The 16730-nt window shown below is 45.5% G+C and overlaps 1 protein-coding gene across 3 annotated transcripts in view; it reads right to left on the reverse strand.

Annotated features, from left to right (window-relative positions):
* The window catches only part of IGF1R (insulin like growth factor 1 receptor), a 165527-nt gene extending 149806 nt beyond the window's left edge, over positions 1 to 15721 (reverse strand). For all 3 annotated transcript variants that reach the window (XM_051796782.1, XM_051796781.1, XM_051796780.1), the window contains exon 1: positions 15205 to 15721. In XM_051796782.1, coding sequence (XP_051652742.1) covers positions 15205 to 15298 — 94 coding nt within the window. In that variant the 5' untranslated portion in view covers positions 15299 to 15721. The remainder of the gene's footprint in view (positions 1 to 15204) is intronic.
* Between the last annotated feature and the right edge of the window lie 1009 nt (positions 15722 to 16730).

A 16730-nucleotide genomic window follows, 5' to 3' on the forward strand; every position in this document is an offset into this window, starting at 1 on the left:
ATGTGTTAGACATCTTGAGTTACCTTCTGAAACACAACCCAGCTAAAGGGAAAAGGGTTAATTATATCCCTTATGCTCCAGAGTATTTCAGCAGGCTACACATTATGTTCTTCTGAAGGGCAAGTTGTTTTTTTATTTATTGTTTAAAGCACAAACATAAACACAAAGTGTCCAACCCTAGGGTGGTGATTACCACTTTCACTAAAACAGAAACGCAGGGCTGCAGGCTTTCTCTGCTACAAAGCTTTTAAACCCATTCCGTTTCCCTGACATTTTTCCCCCCACCTCACTCTACCCCGATAGAGATCACAAAAACAAGGAAGACATTTGACATACAGGAGAACGTTCTGCTGATTAAGAGAAAACAAGAGCACACTGCTCTTGAGAGGATACAAAGCACCACTTCCTAATGTGTCAGACTCCGTCAGCACAGCAGGCGTCTTGTCGTTCAGAGGGAAACTGGTCATATTGATTTTTCCAAAGCACGAGTATTATAAAAATATTAGACATTTAATTGTGTTTAACAAAGTGCACTTGTAGTGGGGCATATCAACAGAGATCCTACAAGACAAGATATAAGGTATCAAGGTGTGGCTTCAAGCATTTGAAGATTCCCCGCGAGCGACAGCGCTGAGAACTGCCAAGATCCCTCCTCACAAACCTCAGCACGACTGAGACATGTCTTTCAAGTGTGGTAGCTCTTGCTCCTGAATTCACAACAGCCTGAACAAACATCATACTTTGCTGAAAACCAGTGTCCTTTCCACGCCTCACCAAATTTCAGCCGTGCAACTCGGGGCTCCATGTTTGCTCAATTTTTTCTAGAGGAAAGGAAAGTTCTTTGCACTCTCTCAGAGCAGTTCACCCCTCTAGTTGCTTCCCTTGCAAAAGCCAGAGCAACTGAATCAGCTCTTCTGACTGCAAACCACACACCCTGACTGTCAGGAAGCCTGCAAGAATTTTTTTCCCCCTCTTTTGTTTACAAATTTGAAAACCGAGCTGTTCTCAGACCACCTCTTTTTCCCCCTTCCCATCCTAAATAAGGCAACATTGGGAAAAGCCTGTACATGCTTTCCAAGGAATAAGCATATTTCTCCTTCTCTTAGTTCTTTGTTTTAACACAGCATATCAGACTGTACATCCATGACAAGTTTCAATGGTTCAAAGACCATCTGAACAGTTGTTATTTTGCCTTTCAAAATAGCCCCTCCGAAAAATTCCTTAAAAATCAGGATTTTGTGAGGGATGCAATAAACAGAGGAGAAGGGACAGCCTTACCTCCCACCTCCTCCTATTCCTCCAGGGATCTAAAGTTATCTCTTCCTAAAGTGATATTTCAAGGCTTCTTTATAGCTTGTTTCCAATATAACTCAGAACAGTGAACATCCTCCCTTTCATTCCTTCTAACAAATCCCCTTTCAGCAGAATTTACTCTCACATATGCAACGTGGGCAGAGTCTAGTAATGCAACTTAATAGTTCCTAACAAAAAACAAAACAAAAAAAAAAAAGGTTTTGCTAACAATAAGTCCTAGGAAACAAAGAAAGAAAGAAATTTTAAATCTTACCTGCACATGTTACCACAGTGTTTCTAATTAGTATCTGTCAAAAGAGCGTTTTCATCACAAGAAAAGAACAAAGCTGCAGAATGACAAAGATAATTTGTCATTCATCAAAAGGTAATTGCAAACAACAACAGGTAGGGGAAATTTTCTGCATCATGTCCCTCCATCCCACCCTCTGCCACTGTGCTGCAGTCACGCTGCAAAGGGACAGGACACTGCCACACCACCCAGGGCCTGGGAGCAAAGGGATTTCAGGGGAGGATGTTCTGAGCTCCGCAACACAAACACAGGTCAGTCAGACAGAACTCCAGGACTGAGGAGACCAATGAAAAGTTTAATCTTAAGCTTCTATCATTAGCCACTTAAGACACCTCTTCCCCCCACCTTGCTGCAGAGCGTATTTTAGTGTCTGGATTATCACTGCTGGGAGGTAACTCGGCTCAGACCGGGCACACACACACCTGTTCTCACCGCAAACATCTCCGGGCTGACACCCAGGGCAGCCTGGAGTGACTTCAGACACAGTCACTTCCACATTCCACCCCCAAACTCCCCTCCAAGAAGTGATCAGTCACTCTCGGCTTTCACACTTCAGTAATTTTGGAATCAACAGGAAATGGAGATCAATTGTGATTCTCCCAACTCAATAATGACTCATCATTCAACTCCCTGTAGCCTTCAAATTCATCTGTGAAGAGACACGATAGCGAGGCCAAAGTAAAAATAGCAAATCTGGCTTGCACACAATTAACACTCCCTCCTCCATCAGATTTGCCACATTTTCAGGACATTTTCAGGATTGCGACATTTTCAGGATTGCGACACAATGACCATCCTGCTCATCCCCCGTCAGCTTCCACACTCACTCACAATTTGGCTTTCTCAGCTTAACCAGGAAGAATAATCAAGAAAATGTATATATATATATTATATAAACCCACTGTACCCCACTCTGTACCATCCATCACTCAATTTGAACGTGTCTAAATAAGAGTTAACTCTGCCTACCACTGCCCCCAGCAAACAACAACGGATCTCCTGCCCTTTATATTATGAAAATACTCTCAAATCATTAATTTCTTTCTGCTTACACAACCTCCGAGCCAAAAAAAAAAAAACAACACATTTGCATGAAATTAAAAGTCAATAAAAAACAATTATTTCATTTACAAAAATAGAAAATCATTTTATATAAAGCACTTAAATGCATTCTTCTAAAAATAAACTTAATTACAAATCTAACATGAAATTGTAACAGCATATATTAGGGCAAATGCCTACTGTAATTTAAATAAAATAAAAATAGTAAGCATATAATTTACACCAAAAAAAGTTGGAACTGGTGAATTTGCTGTTCAGTGCTCTCCTGGAGCCACCCTTTGATGAACTGCTCAGAGACCTTTTACATTCAACAGCTACTTCTACAAGAGCCTCATTTCAGTTTACTCAAATGGTTCAGTTCAACAAGCACTTAATCCCAAATTATAAAGGACTCCTGCATGGAAACCTGTGAAACAGTCAGTGGGCATGATCTATTAGCTCTGAACTTTTGAGAAACAATGACAAACTATTTTTTCTGTTGATGGTTTGGGGTTTTTTACATCATGCCCGTCCTCCACACTTGGAGTTTTAATTAAGTCTCAAAACTCAGATCTTCCGCATTCCAACTGAAATTCCATTTTCCATCCAAATTAAAAAAAAAAAAATAACACAAATGAGAAGTAATCTACCAGAAAATAAATCATTTGCCATTTTGTCACTTAAAAATGTGAAAATTAAGGATCTGAGCAAATACATCCAAGGCATCTAATTATTTACATGAATTTGTAAAAAGGTCTGTACTTTCAGAAAAGGCTGTTTGTGAATCACTGTTCTAACATCTGTCAATCAATTAAGAAAAAATCCAACTAAAAACATGCAAAATGAGATTAAAACTGCATTTAGAGCAAAGCTCTTCCTGCTTGCTGTTTTAAGTCACTATGGAAATCATTCACTCCATCCCAATTAAAAGAAAAAATAATTATATACTAGTAGAGTACATATATATATACAGTATATGAGGCTTTCATACTAAGGAAGAACTGAACTGTGAAGAGCAAATTGGACCAAAATTCCCAACATTTTCACCAGGTGGTTCCGAAGCCTCACGATCCATGCCCTCGGGCTCTCCCAGTGCCTTTCCATGAGCAGTGTAACTAAATCAGGTGAGAAGAAAATGGAACTCTTCCACCCTCTGAACATCTCAGCAGTTGTGGCTGTGCACAGCACCTCACTGCCCCACAGCCCCAAAGTGTGTGCTCCACAGCCTGGGCACCAGGCTCGACACCGGCAAAGCCAACCAAGGCACCAAGGAGCACGAGACAGCACTGGAAGGTGGAACATTGATGGAGAGGGAGAACAGAGGGGAATGTCCCCATCTGGGGTGTGCAGACATCTTAAATGGAGCCTCCACCCCCTTCTGCAAAAATCATTTAAGGGGATAATTATACCCCCAGCCCCTCTCCCCACAGAACAGGATTCACCTCTTCTCAGGTCACCAAGTCTGGGAGAAGCCACAGGGGTGCTGAACCCGACGCTGTGACAGGGACAGTCATCCTGAGGTCACAGCAGTATTTTGATACTGCAGTAAACAAGGCCCGTGGCCACACATCCAACAAGCAAGAAACACTGGATAGCTGCACACTTCTGGGAGCTGCTGCTCCTGAAGAAGGAAGAAAAGTCCTATGGAAGCATCACAGCCCATCCCGCAGGGAGGCCAAGCCTCGCTCAACCCACCTGGACTTTTGTTCCGTTCTAACTGCCCATGACACCAGGTAACGTTCTCAGTTGCCTGTGAAGATCTGGGTTTATTTTTAGTGTAATATACTATCTCCTTATCAGTCAGCTGATCCCAACACCCCCATCCTCATACTTGTGCTCAGAGAAGAGTCATCCAACGCCTGGCAACGCGCGGCTTCCCGGGGAAAGTGCCGTCACCTGGATGACAGAGTCACACGAGCACCCCGAGCCACGTCAGTGCTGCAAAAACCAAGCCTTGAACCACCCCCCAAAGGCAGCATTTTCTGTGTTCTACAAAGGGGGAGGGAGATACAGACACCCGGAGGAGGAATACCATTTCTTCCCAACCCTTCAATACTGGCAGCTCCTGAAGCACGAGATGTGATCACTCCCTATTTTAGCAAGCATGACTACCAGTGCTGTTGCTCACACAAATTATCCAGTCCCTTTTTAAAATCCAGTTACAGTGTTTAACTTCAGTCTTCTCTACCCAACTAGCAGATAGAGAAAGGTGAATGCACTGGTAAAATCTTGACATGCTTTATTTGCTCTTCATTAAAAAAAAAAGACCCTTGCTCTGAATTTATAGTTCTCAAACCAGTATTTAAATCTGGAAAGAAAAACAAATGTGAACACAACTGTGCAGCATTAATCTGATTCCCACATTCCAACTCTCTCGCTCTCCAACACCGCAGTAAGGTATTGCAGACAAATTTAAAAGTGAAGTCACTGATATCAACTACAAGAACACCAAGAAAATCCTCAGACAGCGCTGGCTTAGGCAGCAGAATGTGTAATTCTTGTCTTCATACTTTCACTTTCTTTCATGAAAAATAGTGGAAATATCTTTTTGCCAGGTTAACCAACTCTGACTTCAATCTCGCTGACATTTCTTAAGTAGAGCTGAATAATTCCATTCATATGCAAATTGTACAATAAGCCCTGAGTAGCAGCACTTGCAGCTCCCTCACGAGACGAGTATTTACTCTGCCTTACCCTGCCCAAATCTCATCTGCAGTGACGTATCCAAAATGCTACAAGACCCACAAGGTACAGCCCCAGCAATTTACAGAGGGCATGTTTTCAGCCTTGATGTTGGGGTTTTTTTTTTCTTTTACTTTGTGGGGTATTTTTAAATGTTAAAGAGATGAAAGAATCAAGAACTGAGATTGCATCTGTTGCCATCACAATTTAACCACAGTCCATGTATTTATACAGTGGAATCTCCAAAATAACACTGCATCTGTTAAGATGACAGTGTTTTTCCATGGGCTGCGCTGTGTTGTAGCACAGTTACTCTAAAGCTATTGCTTTTGAAGTGCTGATTGCGATCCACCCCGAATTCCTTTTGTAATCTTCCTCAAACGTGTTGAATTATAAAGCTGTTGTGTTTCTCAGTGTGGCTTGGGAACAACAAAACCCTCATACATCTCATCAGTGGGCATTTGGCACTAAAGCCCTACAGCTAATGCAACATGTTTATTTAAACAATGAACTACCCAGAGAGCTCCACAGCCCGTGTACAAACAGATGAGCGTTTCATGTGTGCTTCTGCTGCAGCCCAGAACCCCCCCACACACACACCCCCACACCCCTGCACTCTCTGTGCCTGATTTCTGCAGGATAACAACTGATCCCACTTGGAAGGGCCTCTGTTCCTTCACTGATAACATCGGCCACTTCAGAACCACAACCCGTTGAACAATATAAAAGCTCAAATCTTAAAAGAAACTCTCATAACCTAATTTAAATGTTAAATACATCTTTCGTGCCTCTTGTTGAGACACAGTATCAACAAAAATATTTGTCCACGTAGTCAGCCCACTCCAGTGTGACAAAAATATAAACATTTTATTAGCACACACACAAAAGGAAACAAACAAACAATCAAAACCTTCAGTCGCTCCCAGGCAGGACCCTGGCAAACTCAAGTCAGTCTCAAACCGAGCCAAGTCTCAAGTTTGGAACAACAAATGTGCTTTTCTTAACCCCCAGTTCTGCTCTCCTGCACAGTGACCACTGCACAGAGTCCAGCTCCACCATGGGTGTAGCCACTGGAAGAGCTGCAGGAACACCAATAAAACAGAACCTCCACATCCAAGGTGCACAAGCAACAGGACTATCAGACCCTTCCACACCTGGCATCCTCCTCCACACACAACTGGCTGCAAGTCCTACTGGTTTGCAGCTGTCAGGTCCGAGGAAGAGGAGCACCATACACAGAGTAATAGTCACCTACGAGCATCTCCTAACACATGCCACTGCCATTTCAACTCTTCCCACCTGAGCCAAGGGTCAGTCTCATGTCTCCTGGGAAGTGTGGCAGGAATGAATGCCCAGCTGTGTTAGGAGATGCCTGTAGTCTCAGCTCAGCTGAGCAGCACAAAGGTGTGTCCGCTCCCACCGGGCAGTGCCAGTTCCCCACTCCTGCCTGAGGTGTCCACAGAGCAATTTTAAGCCTTTCAAGGTACAGACAACTCACACCCAGAGTCACTCCAGGGGATGTGAGAGGAGCAGCAGGGAAGTAAAAAGAAGGTCAAAATGTGGAGACAACCCTAAACTGAAGCCAAAACAAATAAGGAAACCACTCCAGTGTGATCCAGGGATAAAGCTCTTCCCAAGCCAAGCCAATTCTTCTGCAGAAGGTTGGTTACAGGCAGTTTCCAGAAGCAGCTGTCACCAGACCTTTCTCCAAAAGACTGTATCTCTTTGATTAAGACTTAAGATGTGAACTATTCATCTCCATAAGATGACCTTCCACTTCCAGAAAAACTTGTGATCATTTTTATAACTGCTCTATCACACGTCATTATGGGGGTTTTTCCTACCCCATAAACTCCTTTGGGAGTTGTTCTCAAATATAATGAGCTGCCGGTCTACAAAATCAGGGAAAACCAGCACTATGTCAATTTGTTTTTTGGGAAGCTGTTTCTTTATCCAAGAGATCTGGAATTCTCTTTCAATAACCCTCTCCAAACACAACAGTTGAGCTCTTGTGAAGCTTTCCCGTGCATACACACCCCAGGAAGGCTGAGGACCAGGATCCATGAGCACATCAGACACAGGGTCCCACTAAGCACAAACCTCCCCTCACCTTGCTAAAACACCCCTTACAAACACTCAGCAATGCCAACAGAAAAGAGTAAAGAAAACAGTGGTGCCACCCTAACCTTACCAACACACAGCTACCAGCAGCCCCTGCTGTGCTTACAGAAATGTTTTCACATAAATACTGCCCATGTTTCAGCAGAAATGTGTCTGTAACTAGAAACAAAGGCTGCACCTTGGTCCTCCCTGCTTTGTCTCATCTGTCTTACATAAGAACTGCCACTACACCACAGCTTGAAGATAATGATGCTCTCGTACTTGAGGATCACACACTCAGCTGCAGCTACCTACTGTACTCCAGTAGTAACAAATGGGAGAGATACTTCAAAGAGCACATTATCCCAGCTCTAATTTATGCATGCTCCCTCTTACCATCAAGCCATTTATTTTAAACCTGTCAGATATACTTGTAACGTAGCATAATGAATAATTTAAAAAGTAATCTGTATAAACCAAGTTTATAAACTTAACAGCAGGTACAGTACCTTTCATTCAAGCAGACTGCTCTCTGATAAAGTACAAGAGATCTTTGACTACTTCAGCATGTATTCATTTCATGCATTCTGAACTTCAAAAAATTCTTTCCTGCCTCCAATCAAACCCTCCACTATTTGAACAGTATTGTGTAAGTAGTTCACTTAAATGAGTAGTGTAATAATTTGCAAACTGTTCATACTGAAGGAAAAAAAAATACAAAGCTGCTGGAAACACTCAGAGAAAATGACCCATCACCAACTTCACGGCAGGGGAAACCCACTCGCCTCTGTCATTAAAACCCTGTTAATATTTCCTGCATCTGCCTGATGCTGTCACATCCTGACACTGCTCCCTCCGCAGGGAAAAGGGATATTCGGCAAAGAACTCCCCAAAAAAGCCCACCTGTCAAGAGAAAGTGTTCTGATCAGTTGATGCTCACACTTCCAAGTAAACAGAGCTATCTTTACAGCAGGTAATGGCACCAATAAGGGCTGTGCAGATAACACTGCCGGTCACAGCCATTGCAGCAACGTGTGCCTTGCTCCGGCAAACAAAGCACGGCAAACAAACCACCCCCCTGGCCACTGGACCTGCCCAAAACACACCTTCACAAACTCAGGGCTCACAAAAGCAGGATGCAACCCCCTAACTTATAAACTATGACAGCAAAGCACATCCATGTGCAGTTCACCTGTTTCCTGCTTTAAAAGGTTTATTTGTACAATGTACGCTTTTTTTTAAGTCAACAGCACAGCGTAAACCACAACCTGGCACTTCAGTGTCCATCCTAACGGGAATTACTGCTCCAAGTTATCACTAAAATAACTTTGTGCTGCTACAAAACACTTGCTGTTCTATAAAATTACTTCCCAATGGATTGGTTCCTCTAGAGGAATAATCTCAGTACTTTACTGGGGTGTGAGGTCCCTTCTCCCTGGGCAGGTCAAAGGCAACAGTCTCCCCAAAAAACTTCCTGGGGAGTCACTGAAACACAGACATTCTTCTTTCTGCTGGTACCATCAAGTTTACCAACAAAGAAACAGAGTAATTGGAAATGTACAGGTCTGGATAGTCCAAAATTAATAAATAAATAAAATTATGTTACATTAAAGCTTACAAGCCATATGCAAATCAACCCGTAAATAAACAACAATTTTGCTTTTCAGCACATTTTAAACAATCTTGTGCCACAACAGCAACTTCTGGAGGATATCAACACTGAGCAAGTTAATTGGCATCTCAAAAGATGTCCTAAGGGAACTGCTCATATTTAGCATTTGCAAAGGTTAGAAAGCAAAACTTGCAGTAATAAAGGCAAGTTAAACCCTCACAACACATCACTGTGCCCACCCCGGGTGTGCCAGAATGCATCTCCTTAATTAATCAATAAGTCAAACTATTATCAAACTTAGTGAGAAAAATCAACAAGTCCTGCCAGCAGGAACCAGAGCCTGTTTTGGAGTTGAGGACTCAGTTCAGCTCTGTTTGCAGAGCACAGGAACATATGAATGAACACTGAGCGCTGCTAATCGTTAGCCGGTCCTCAAAGTTTCTCTCAGACAGTTTTGGACACAAAAAAAGACAAATATAGTACTCCAGAAATCAGTCCAGATTGTACCTGTCATGACTTGGCTAAGAGGGAAAAAAAAGCAGCCCAAAAAAACCACACACAAGACAGGCTGGCTAACAACCACCAATGTGTCTTCATCAACTGCTGTTTGTTGAGTTCTGCTTTTGTACAATGAAAAAAAGAAAAAAGTAAAACTATTCTTTTTAAAGTGGCTTTCATAAATCATAAAAACTAATCCAACTAACCTACACAAAGAACCTGTCTATACAATTTACAGTGATAGAAAAATTATACATGTCAAATAGATCAAAATACTAAAACAGTATTTCTACCTTTCAAACACATCACTGCATTCCAGAAGTCTTTCTGCACACAAACCCTTAAAAGCAGCACGTTCCATTACCACCAAAGCCCAGAAACCTTAAAAGCTCAGCTTTGTCACAAAGATCCGAAATAAACCGAAACTACAAATCTGCAACAAGTTTAATTATGAGACTCTCGAGACAATTACTCAAACTGCAGCTTTTTTCATAAATTCAGCATCCGCAATAGTTTCCAATAATGAACTGGAGTTTACCCATTCCTGTGTGCACACTCACACGTAAATAAAAAACAGCTGCTACTTGATAACATCCGAAAGCATTTCCAAATGTGAAAGCTTTACACTGAAATCTCGGTAAGAATGTATTTAATTTCATAAACCAAAGTTTCCAGAACTTTTCCAGCAAGTTGCCATTGCTTCTCAGTCATCAGCTCTTCAAGTGCAATAATGCTCATGAAGTTTATTAATTTAACTGTAGGTAATTCAGATAAATACACTAACTTCTTAAAAACAATTTAATTCAGTACGTTTTGTTAAGTTATGAACTTTAGAGCCATTACAGATGATGAGCCAGATAAGTTGTTTGCTGTGTGGGATCATAAAGTTAACATCCAGTGTGAGAAAAACAGGTTTCCTGCATATATTATTGCCTCTCTCTCTCTCTCTCTCTCTCAAAGTTCGGGACTATAAACAAACTTCTCTACAATGAAGTTTGTGGTAGCTCACAATTCACACAGATGGAAAATACACACAATATAATTAATCATTTAACAAAACTGCCTCTTCCGCTCTCACTGAGATAATAGTCCCAGTGATCACTGGTAAAATCTACCTCAGAGTAAAAAGAAAACAAAAATTACTGGGGAAGAGAAGAAGCATTAGTTAAACATGAACTGAAATTGTCCTTTCAAGCTAATAGTTTCAGCCCTGAAATGTATTTTAATTTGAAATGTTAGATGCTTAAAGAAAATTCTACTCTAAGATTTCCTTAGTAAATGCCAGTTTAGCAGAAAATTCAACAGGATTTGAAACAACTTTTCCCATGGTAACACATACTGACAGAAATTAATTATTTACCGATGAAGACAGATTCAAAAATCATCACATGGATGCTCCGTAACACTAGATTTTGTGTGTGTATTTCAAGATGAAAACAATTTCAGCACTGGAGTTGTGCTTTAATTATACTTTAGAATCAGCTTGAAGGAACAACAGGTCAGGGAAAAGCTGACACAAAAAATTAACACAACAGTTGATCAAGTCTGAGCAATTTCCCCATTAAACCAAATAAATCGTGTCTTCTGTTGTATCTGAAGTTAAACTAACTGATCCGTCTTCTTGCTCTCTGCAGCCCCCTCCTCACTTCTCACAACATACTTAAGAACTAAGTTAAATTTCCTTCACTCTACACAAAAAAAACAACAGCGTTTCTCTCTTAATTGTTGGTTCAACACTGAAACTTCGAACACACCTTCTTTCCACACCCATCCCTCTGCTTCCTCACGTTCTCAACACATTTTGCCTGATATTAGCTAAGTCACGACCATTTCCTAACCCTCTCCGTTTCTGAGTCACACAGCCCTTTGCTCCAGTTCTGGTATGGAAACGCTCTGGAAGTCCAATCTAACATAATCAAAAAAAAAAGTCCAAGCACTGCCTGGCTCACTCTCCTTCCCCCAGGACACCATCACTCCCTGAACACTCCCCTCCTCTCCTCATTCTGGTGAGCCCTGACTGACACCAATTCCTTGCCTGCTCTGGCATTTTCTATTCACAGCCTCAACTGCAGGAGGAATTATCCAACTCCCAGCTAACAACATTCCCTAACCACCAGGCGCGCAGGAAAACGCTGAGGCAAAAGCGAGGTGTGTGTAACGCCGGCACTCAGCAGGTCAGGAGGGCTTTTACTAAGCAACCTGGGAGAGAGATTAAGCATCAGCATGAGCCGCTGTTTATTAACACCAGGAATACAACACCGCCAGGACAGACGAACAAGGTGCTCACATGAACAGACCCATCAAGATATCCATCAGTCTGAAGTACTATCAGACCTAAATCCAGTATTTTTGTTCGAAGTGCTTAACCCATTCCCTCCTAAGCGTTCTCTCTGTAAATAGACAAACGGGTGAAAATCAAAACCCCATCATGATCAAGGTAGAAATGGAAGAAAACACCGTGTTTACACCTCATCTTAAACCCACCCCCAGGATCAAACAGCCTCCAACAGTTGTAGCTTTACACATCAAATGCACGGGTACTCCAGCACATGCTCTGTCTTAATGAAAGGTCTTCTCATTTCCCTTTTTGTGCTGTTCTAACACAATCTCGGGGAATTCTCAGCATTTTTAATGCCTTTTTCTGAGTCAGAAGCCCTCCACTGAAGCTACCTGCATTTTAAAGAGGTTTCTGTCACATAACCACGAACATATTTTATATAATTGAGCATTAAAGGGATGGGTCTCTCCCCTCCAGTTGTAACTCCTTTGTATTCCTATTTAGGAATGCCTTGCTTGTTTGACCGAAAATGGAAGTGCCTTTTAGCTATGACACAGTATATATGAAAAACAAATAAAAATTAAGATTAATCTTCCTTCCACTATTGTGGGGAGAGAGAAGAATATGAAGAGATGCAAAACATCTGCTCTGGAGATCATTTTTCCCCCTAACAGCAAAATTCTTTCAGCAATAACTTGTGAAAACAAAGGCTATTAAACTGTAAACTACAAAGACAATCGATTAGAGGCAGTATTCAGCTAAGACAAGTTTTTCAGCATATCTTCCCAGATTTAAATGCCTAGAACTTCTTCAGAAGGAGATATTTCATTTGGGATGCTCATTTTAGTTGTGGCAACTGCAAACACTTGAGAACCTCAAATCCCAACATACTATTCCTGCATTACTTCCTGGTCAGAGCTGAGTGAGCATTTTTATTTGAAGATACTCAGTACCAGGTAAGACAAGAAAAACAATTCTAAGCAGTTTAAGGCCACACCAGATCTCCTCCTCCTCTCCTGTACTGTTTCTCCACACTACTCAATCCTTTGTAAACCCTCCCCTGAAGAAGGGCACTGGGGGTTTGTTTTTAAACTCAGAGATTAATCTTCCTCTTGAAAACAGCTCTAGTCAAAAAGTTCAACTCGTGGAAGTCAGACTGCAGCTCTGCAGCCCTTGCTGGCCCTGCCATTACAACCCAAAAGCCTCAACTGGGCCTTAATTTGCAAGGAGTTAACAGGCGTTCACTGCCCAATGAAACACAATATTACTCAACATGCATTACAGACTCCATCTATGTGCTGCTTGCTCACTTTTTTTTTTTGTACTGAGCCTGTCAGTGCATCCAGAGAACTTCCCTTTCTCTTCCATCTGAAACTACTACTTTTAGAAAAGCCTTTCTGCCTCCTAAATTCTTTACATTTAAAATGGAGAAAACTGATCTCTCTGTTCCTTCCCTCCGACAACGCGCAGCAAAACAACAGCTCCAGGAGTATGCTGGAAAACGCACGGCAGAAGAAATTAAAGCATCAGGATGCAGTAAAGGAACATCCCTGCTCCTGCAGACGCTGAAGGAGAGGGAGCAGTGTTTAAAATGGTTGGGCTCCAAGGCACATTTACCGTCTCCCCGTCCACGGAGATACTCCGGGAAACAAGGGAAGGCTAATTTCATGCAAGAAATCCTCAATCCAGCGTGAGCCCGTCATACCAGAAGAAAACCTATCAGCCCCGGGATTAATCCGGCGATGATTGCGGTGTAATCAATGGCAGCGCAGCCATCCCTGCCCCCTCGGTTCCCCCTGCGCCCGAGAGGGGCGGGCACTGCAACACAATCACAGGTTGGAAACGCACAAAAACAAAGTCGGGGCTTTTGCAACTCCCGGGCGAGGCAGCGGCCGCGGCGAGGGGCTGAGGATCCGCGGCAGGAGGAATCCCGGCCCCCGCGGGTGCGGCCCCGCCACGGGGATCCACGTTTGCCCGGGAAGAGCCTCGCACACGCCGCTCAAACCTCAGCGCTGGGTGCAACGCGGCCGCTTAAAGAAAAAAAAAATACATCGCCTTTGAGATTACAGCCATCAAACCTTCCTGTTTGTGCACAAACGTAAAGGCTCGATGTGCAAGATAATTACCAAAAAAAAATAATTTAAAAAACGAACGGCAGCCCGCGACCTTTAGATTGCGGGATGCCGCCGTAAATCCGCACCCCGCGCACCGCCAGCGAAACCCGTCCTCGGCGGCAAAGCGGCAATAAAAAGGCAAGGCGCTTATTTCCAGGAATTCCTCACTCACTACGGCAGGTTACTGCAAACAGCCTCTAAATATTGACAGAGATCAAGCTCCTTCCATGCGGGGAGAGCAAGCAGAGTCCTTTCCCAGCCTGCAAGTGTTTACTACGCAGCTCGCAGCCCTGGCTGCGGTGTCTGAGCGCTGCCCCCGGGGCTCGGGGGGGGACACAAAGGAGGGGCGCGGGCCGGGGGCTGCGGCTGTGCCCGTGTGTACAACCAGCCGGCCGCCCCCGGGGAGGGAAGGAAGGGATGGCAGGGAAGGGAAGGGATGGCGGGGAGACGCGCAGCCCCGGGTTGTTAAACGTGCTCGAGGAGCAGACGCGTAACAGGAGGAAAACACGCAGAGCCCCCGCGGGCAGGGGCGAGACCCGCTCGGCGCCGCGGCGGGAAAGGCAGCGAGCCCCGGGAGCCCCTCACACACGGGGAGCCCCTCACACGCACCCACAGACACACAGGGGGTCCCTCACACACACCCCTCCATGGAGGGGGAGCCCCTCACACACACCCCTCCATGGAAGGGGAGCCCCTCACACACACAGCCCTCCATGGAGGGGGAGCCCCTCACACACACACACCCCTCCATGGAGGGGGAGCCCCTCACACACACACCCCCCTCCATGGAGGGGGAGCCCCTCACACACCTCCCCAAGGAGAAGGAGCCCCTCTCACACAACCACAGATACACAGGGAGCCCCTCTCACACACGCAGAGGCAGCTCCTCAGACAGGGAACCCCCTCACCAGCCCCTCACGCGCACACACACCAAACGCAGGGAGCCCCTCACGCATCCACACACACACACACAGAGGAAGCGCCCCCCTCACCAGCCCCCTCACACACATTCACACAGGGACACACAACGCACACACTCTCACACAGCCCACCCTTCTCATTCACACAGAGACCCCCCCAAACACACACACTACACACACACACACATAGGGTGAGCCCTTCACACACCTATAAGGACCCCCCCCCTCACACACACTCACACAGGGACCCCCCTCACCGACCCCCTCATAACCCCCAAACACGCACAGGCAGCCGACGCCCTCAGCCCCCTCCCAAACAACCCCTCGCCCCCCCCCCCGGCACGCATCGTACTCACTTTCTCCATTTGTTGGCCACAGACAAAGTGCGCCGAAGACGAGCAGGAACCCCCAGACGACGGCGAGGGACGCTCCTCCAGCGCCAGACTTCATTCCTCTTTCTTTAATTGGACAAAATCCCCCTTTCCGAAAACAAAACAAAAAAAAGTCCAGAAATTGTTCGCTTTCTTTCCTCTCCCCGTCCTCTAAAAATAACGAGCGGCGGAGGAGAAGCGGGGCAGGGTAAATAAATCCACGTTGCCTCAAGAAATGAAAAAAAAAAAAAAAAACCAACAAGAAAAAAAAACAACAAGACCCTTCGGAGAGCGGCGAACCGGAGGGTTGTTGAGGTCCCTGGGTGTTGATCTTCCGGAGCAACCACACCAAAAATACACAAGATATTCACGATGTATTAACGGCAACAACAACAAGGCATGGAAGCCCCGGGGCGACGCTGTCTCCGGGGCGGCGGGGCGGGCTCGGGGCGGCGGGCGGGGGGCGCCGCCGTCTCCCCTCAGCGCTGGCTGCGGTGGTACATCGTGCACAGGAGCCGCAAACACGAGGCACATCGGGGCTGGCAGTCGGCATCTTCAACCTCCATTTTCAAACACCGCACACACGCACATATACACACACACACACAGAGACACAAAAACTGGGAGGGCCGCGGAGGGAGGGGAAGGGGGGGGGCGCGACCCAGACAATCCTATTACAAAACAACAACAGCTCCGCCGTCCCCCCGCGCGGGGACGGGGCTGCCCCGGCGGGATCCCCGCGGCTCCGCTCCCCGCTCGGCCGGGGAGGGTGGGGGGGACACCCCACGCACAACCACCACCCACAACAACACCGCCGCCACCACCACGAGTCCGGCTGCCTGCAGAGGCTCGAAACGCAGGATTTGGGTCGAAAATGAATTAAAAAGGCTTCCCCCCCTACTCCTTCTCTTCCTCTCCTCGGCGCGGCTGCCACAGGCTCCTTCTCCAAAAAAAAAAAAAAAAATGAAAAAGAAAAAGAAAAAAAAAGCCGAATCCAGGACACACACACAAAGCAGCGGCGGCGGCAGCAGCAGCGGGGCGAGCGGAGCGCTCAGCACCCCGCCTCCTACCCCCGCAGCTCTCCTCCTCGCATCCCTCCGAGCCGCCTTCCCATCGCGGCGGGGGCGGGGGGGAGGACGACGAACGACGACGACAACAACAACAACAACAACAAAAACCACCCAGCGAATTTGTAAATCCTTTTCCTTTTTTTTTTTTCCTCCCCCTTTTTTTTTTTTTTTTTTTTCCTCCCTTTCCTCTTTTCCCTCCTCCTCTGGGTGCGCGCGCGCTGCAAACCTTCCCCCGGCGCTGCCCAGCCCAAGGCAGGGGGAGGGGGATCCGGGAGAGGTGTGCGTGTGTGTGAGTGTGTGAGCCGGGGGGGGCGAGCAAGGCGATCCGGTTTGCTGAAGGTCAAAGCCCAGGAGCTTGTTGCGAAGGGTCTGTAATTCCTCCGGGGAGGGAACGGGGTGGGGAGGGGAGAGGGGGGGAAGGGTCTGCTGCTCCTCCCAATT

Source organism: Manacus candei, unplaced genomic scaffold (genome assembly GCF_025592945.1).
Source record: "Manacus candei isolate 608988 ecotype Guabito, Panama unplaced genomic scaffold, ASM2559294v1 h1tg000046l, whole genome shotgun sequence".
In the NCBI taxonomy this organism is placed as follows: domain Eukaryota; kingdom Metazoa; phylum Chordata; class Aves; order Passeriformes; family Pipridae; genus Manacus; species Manacus candei.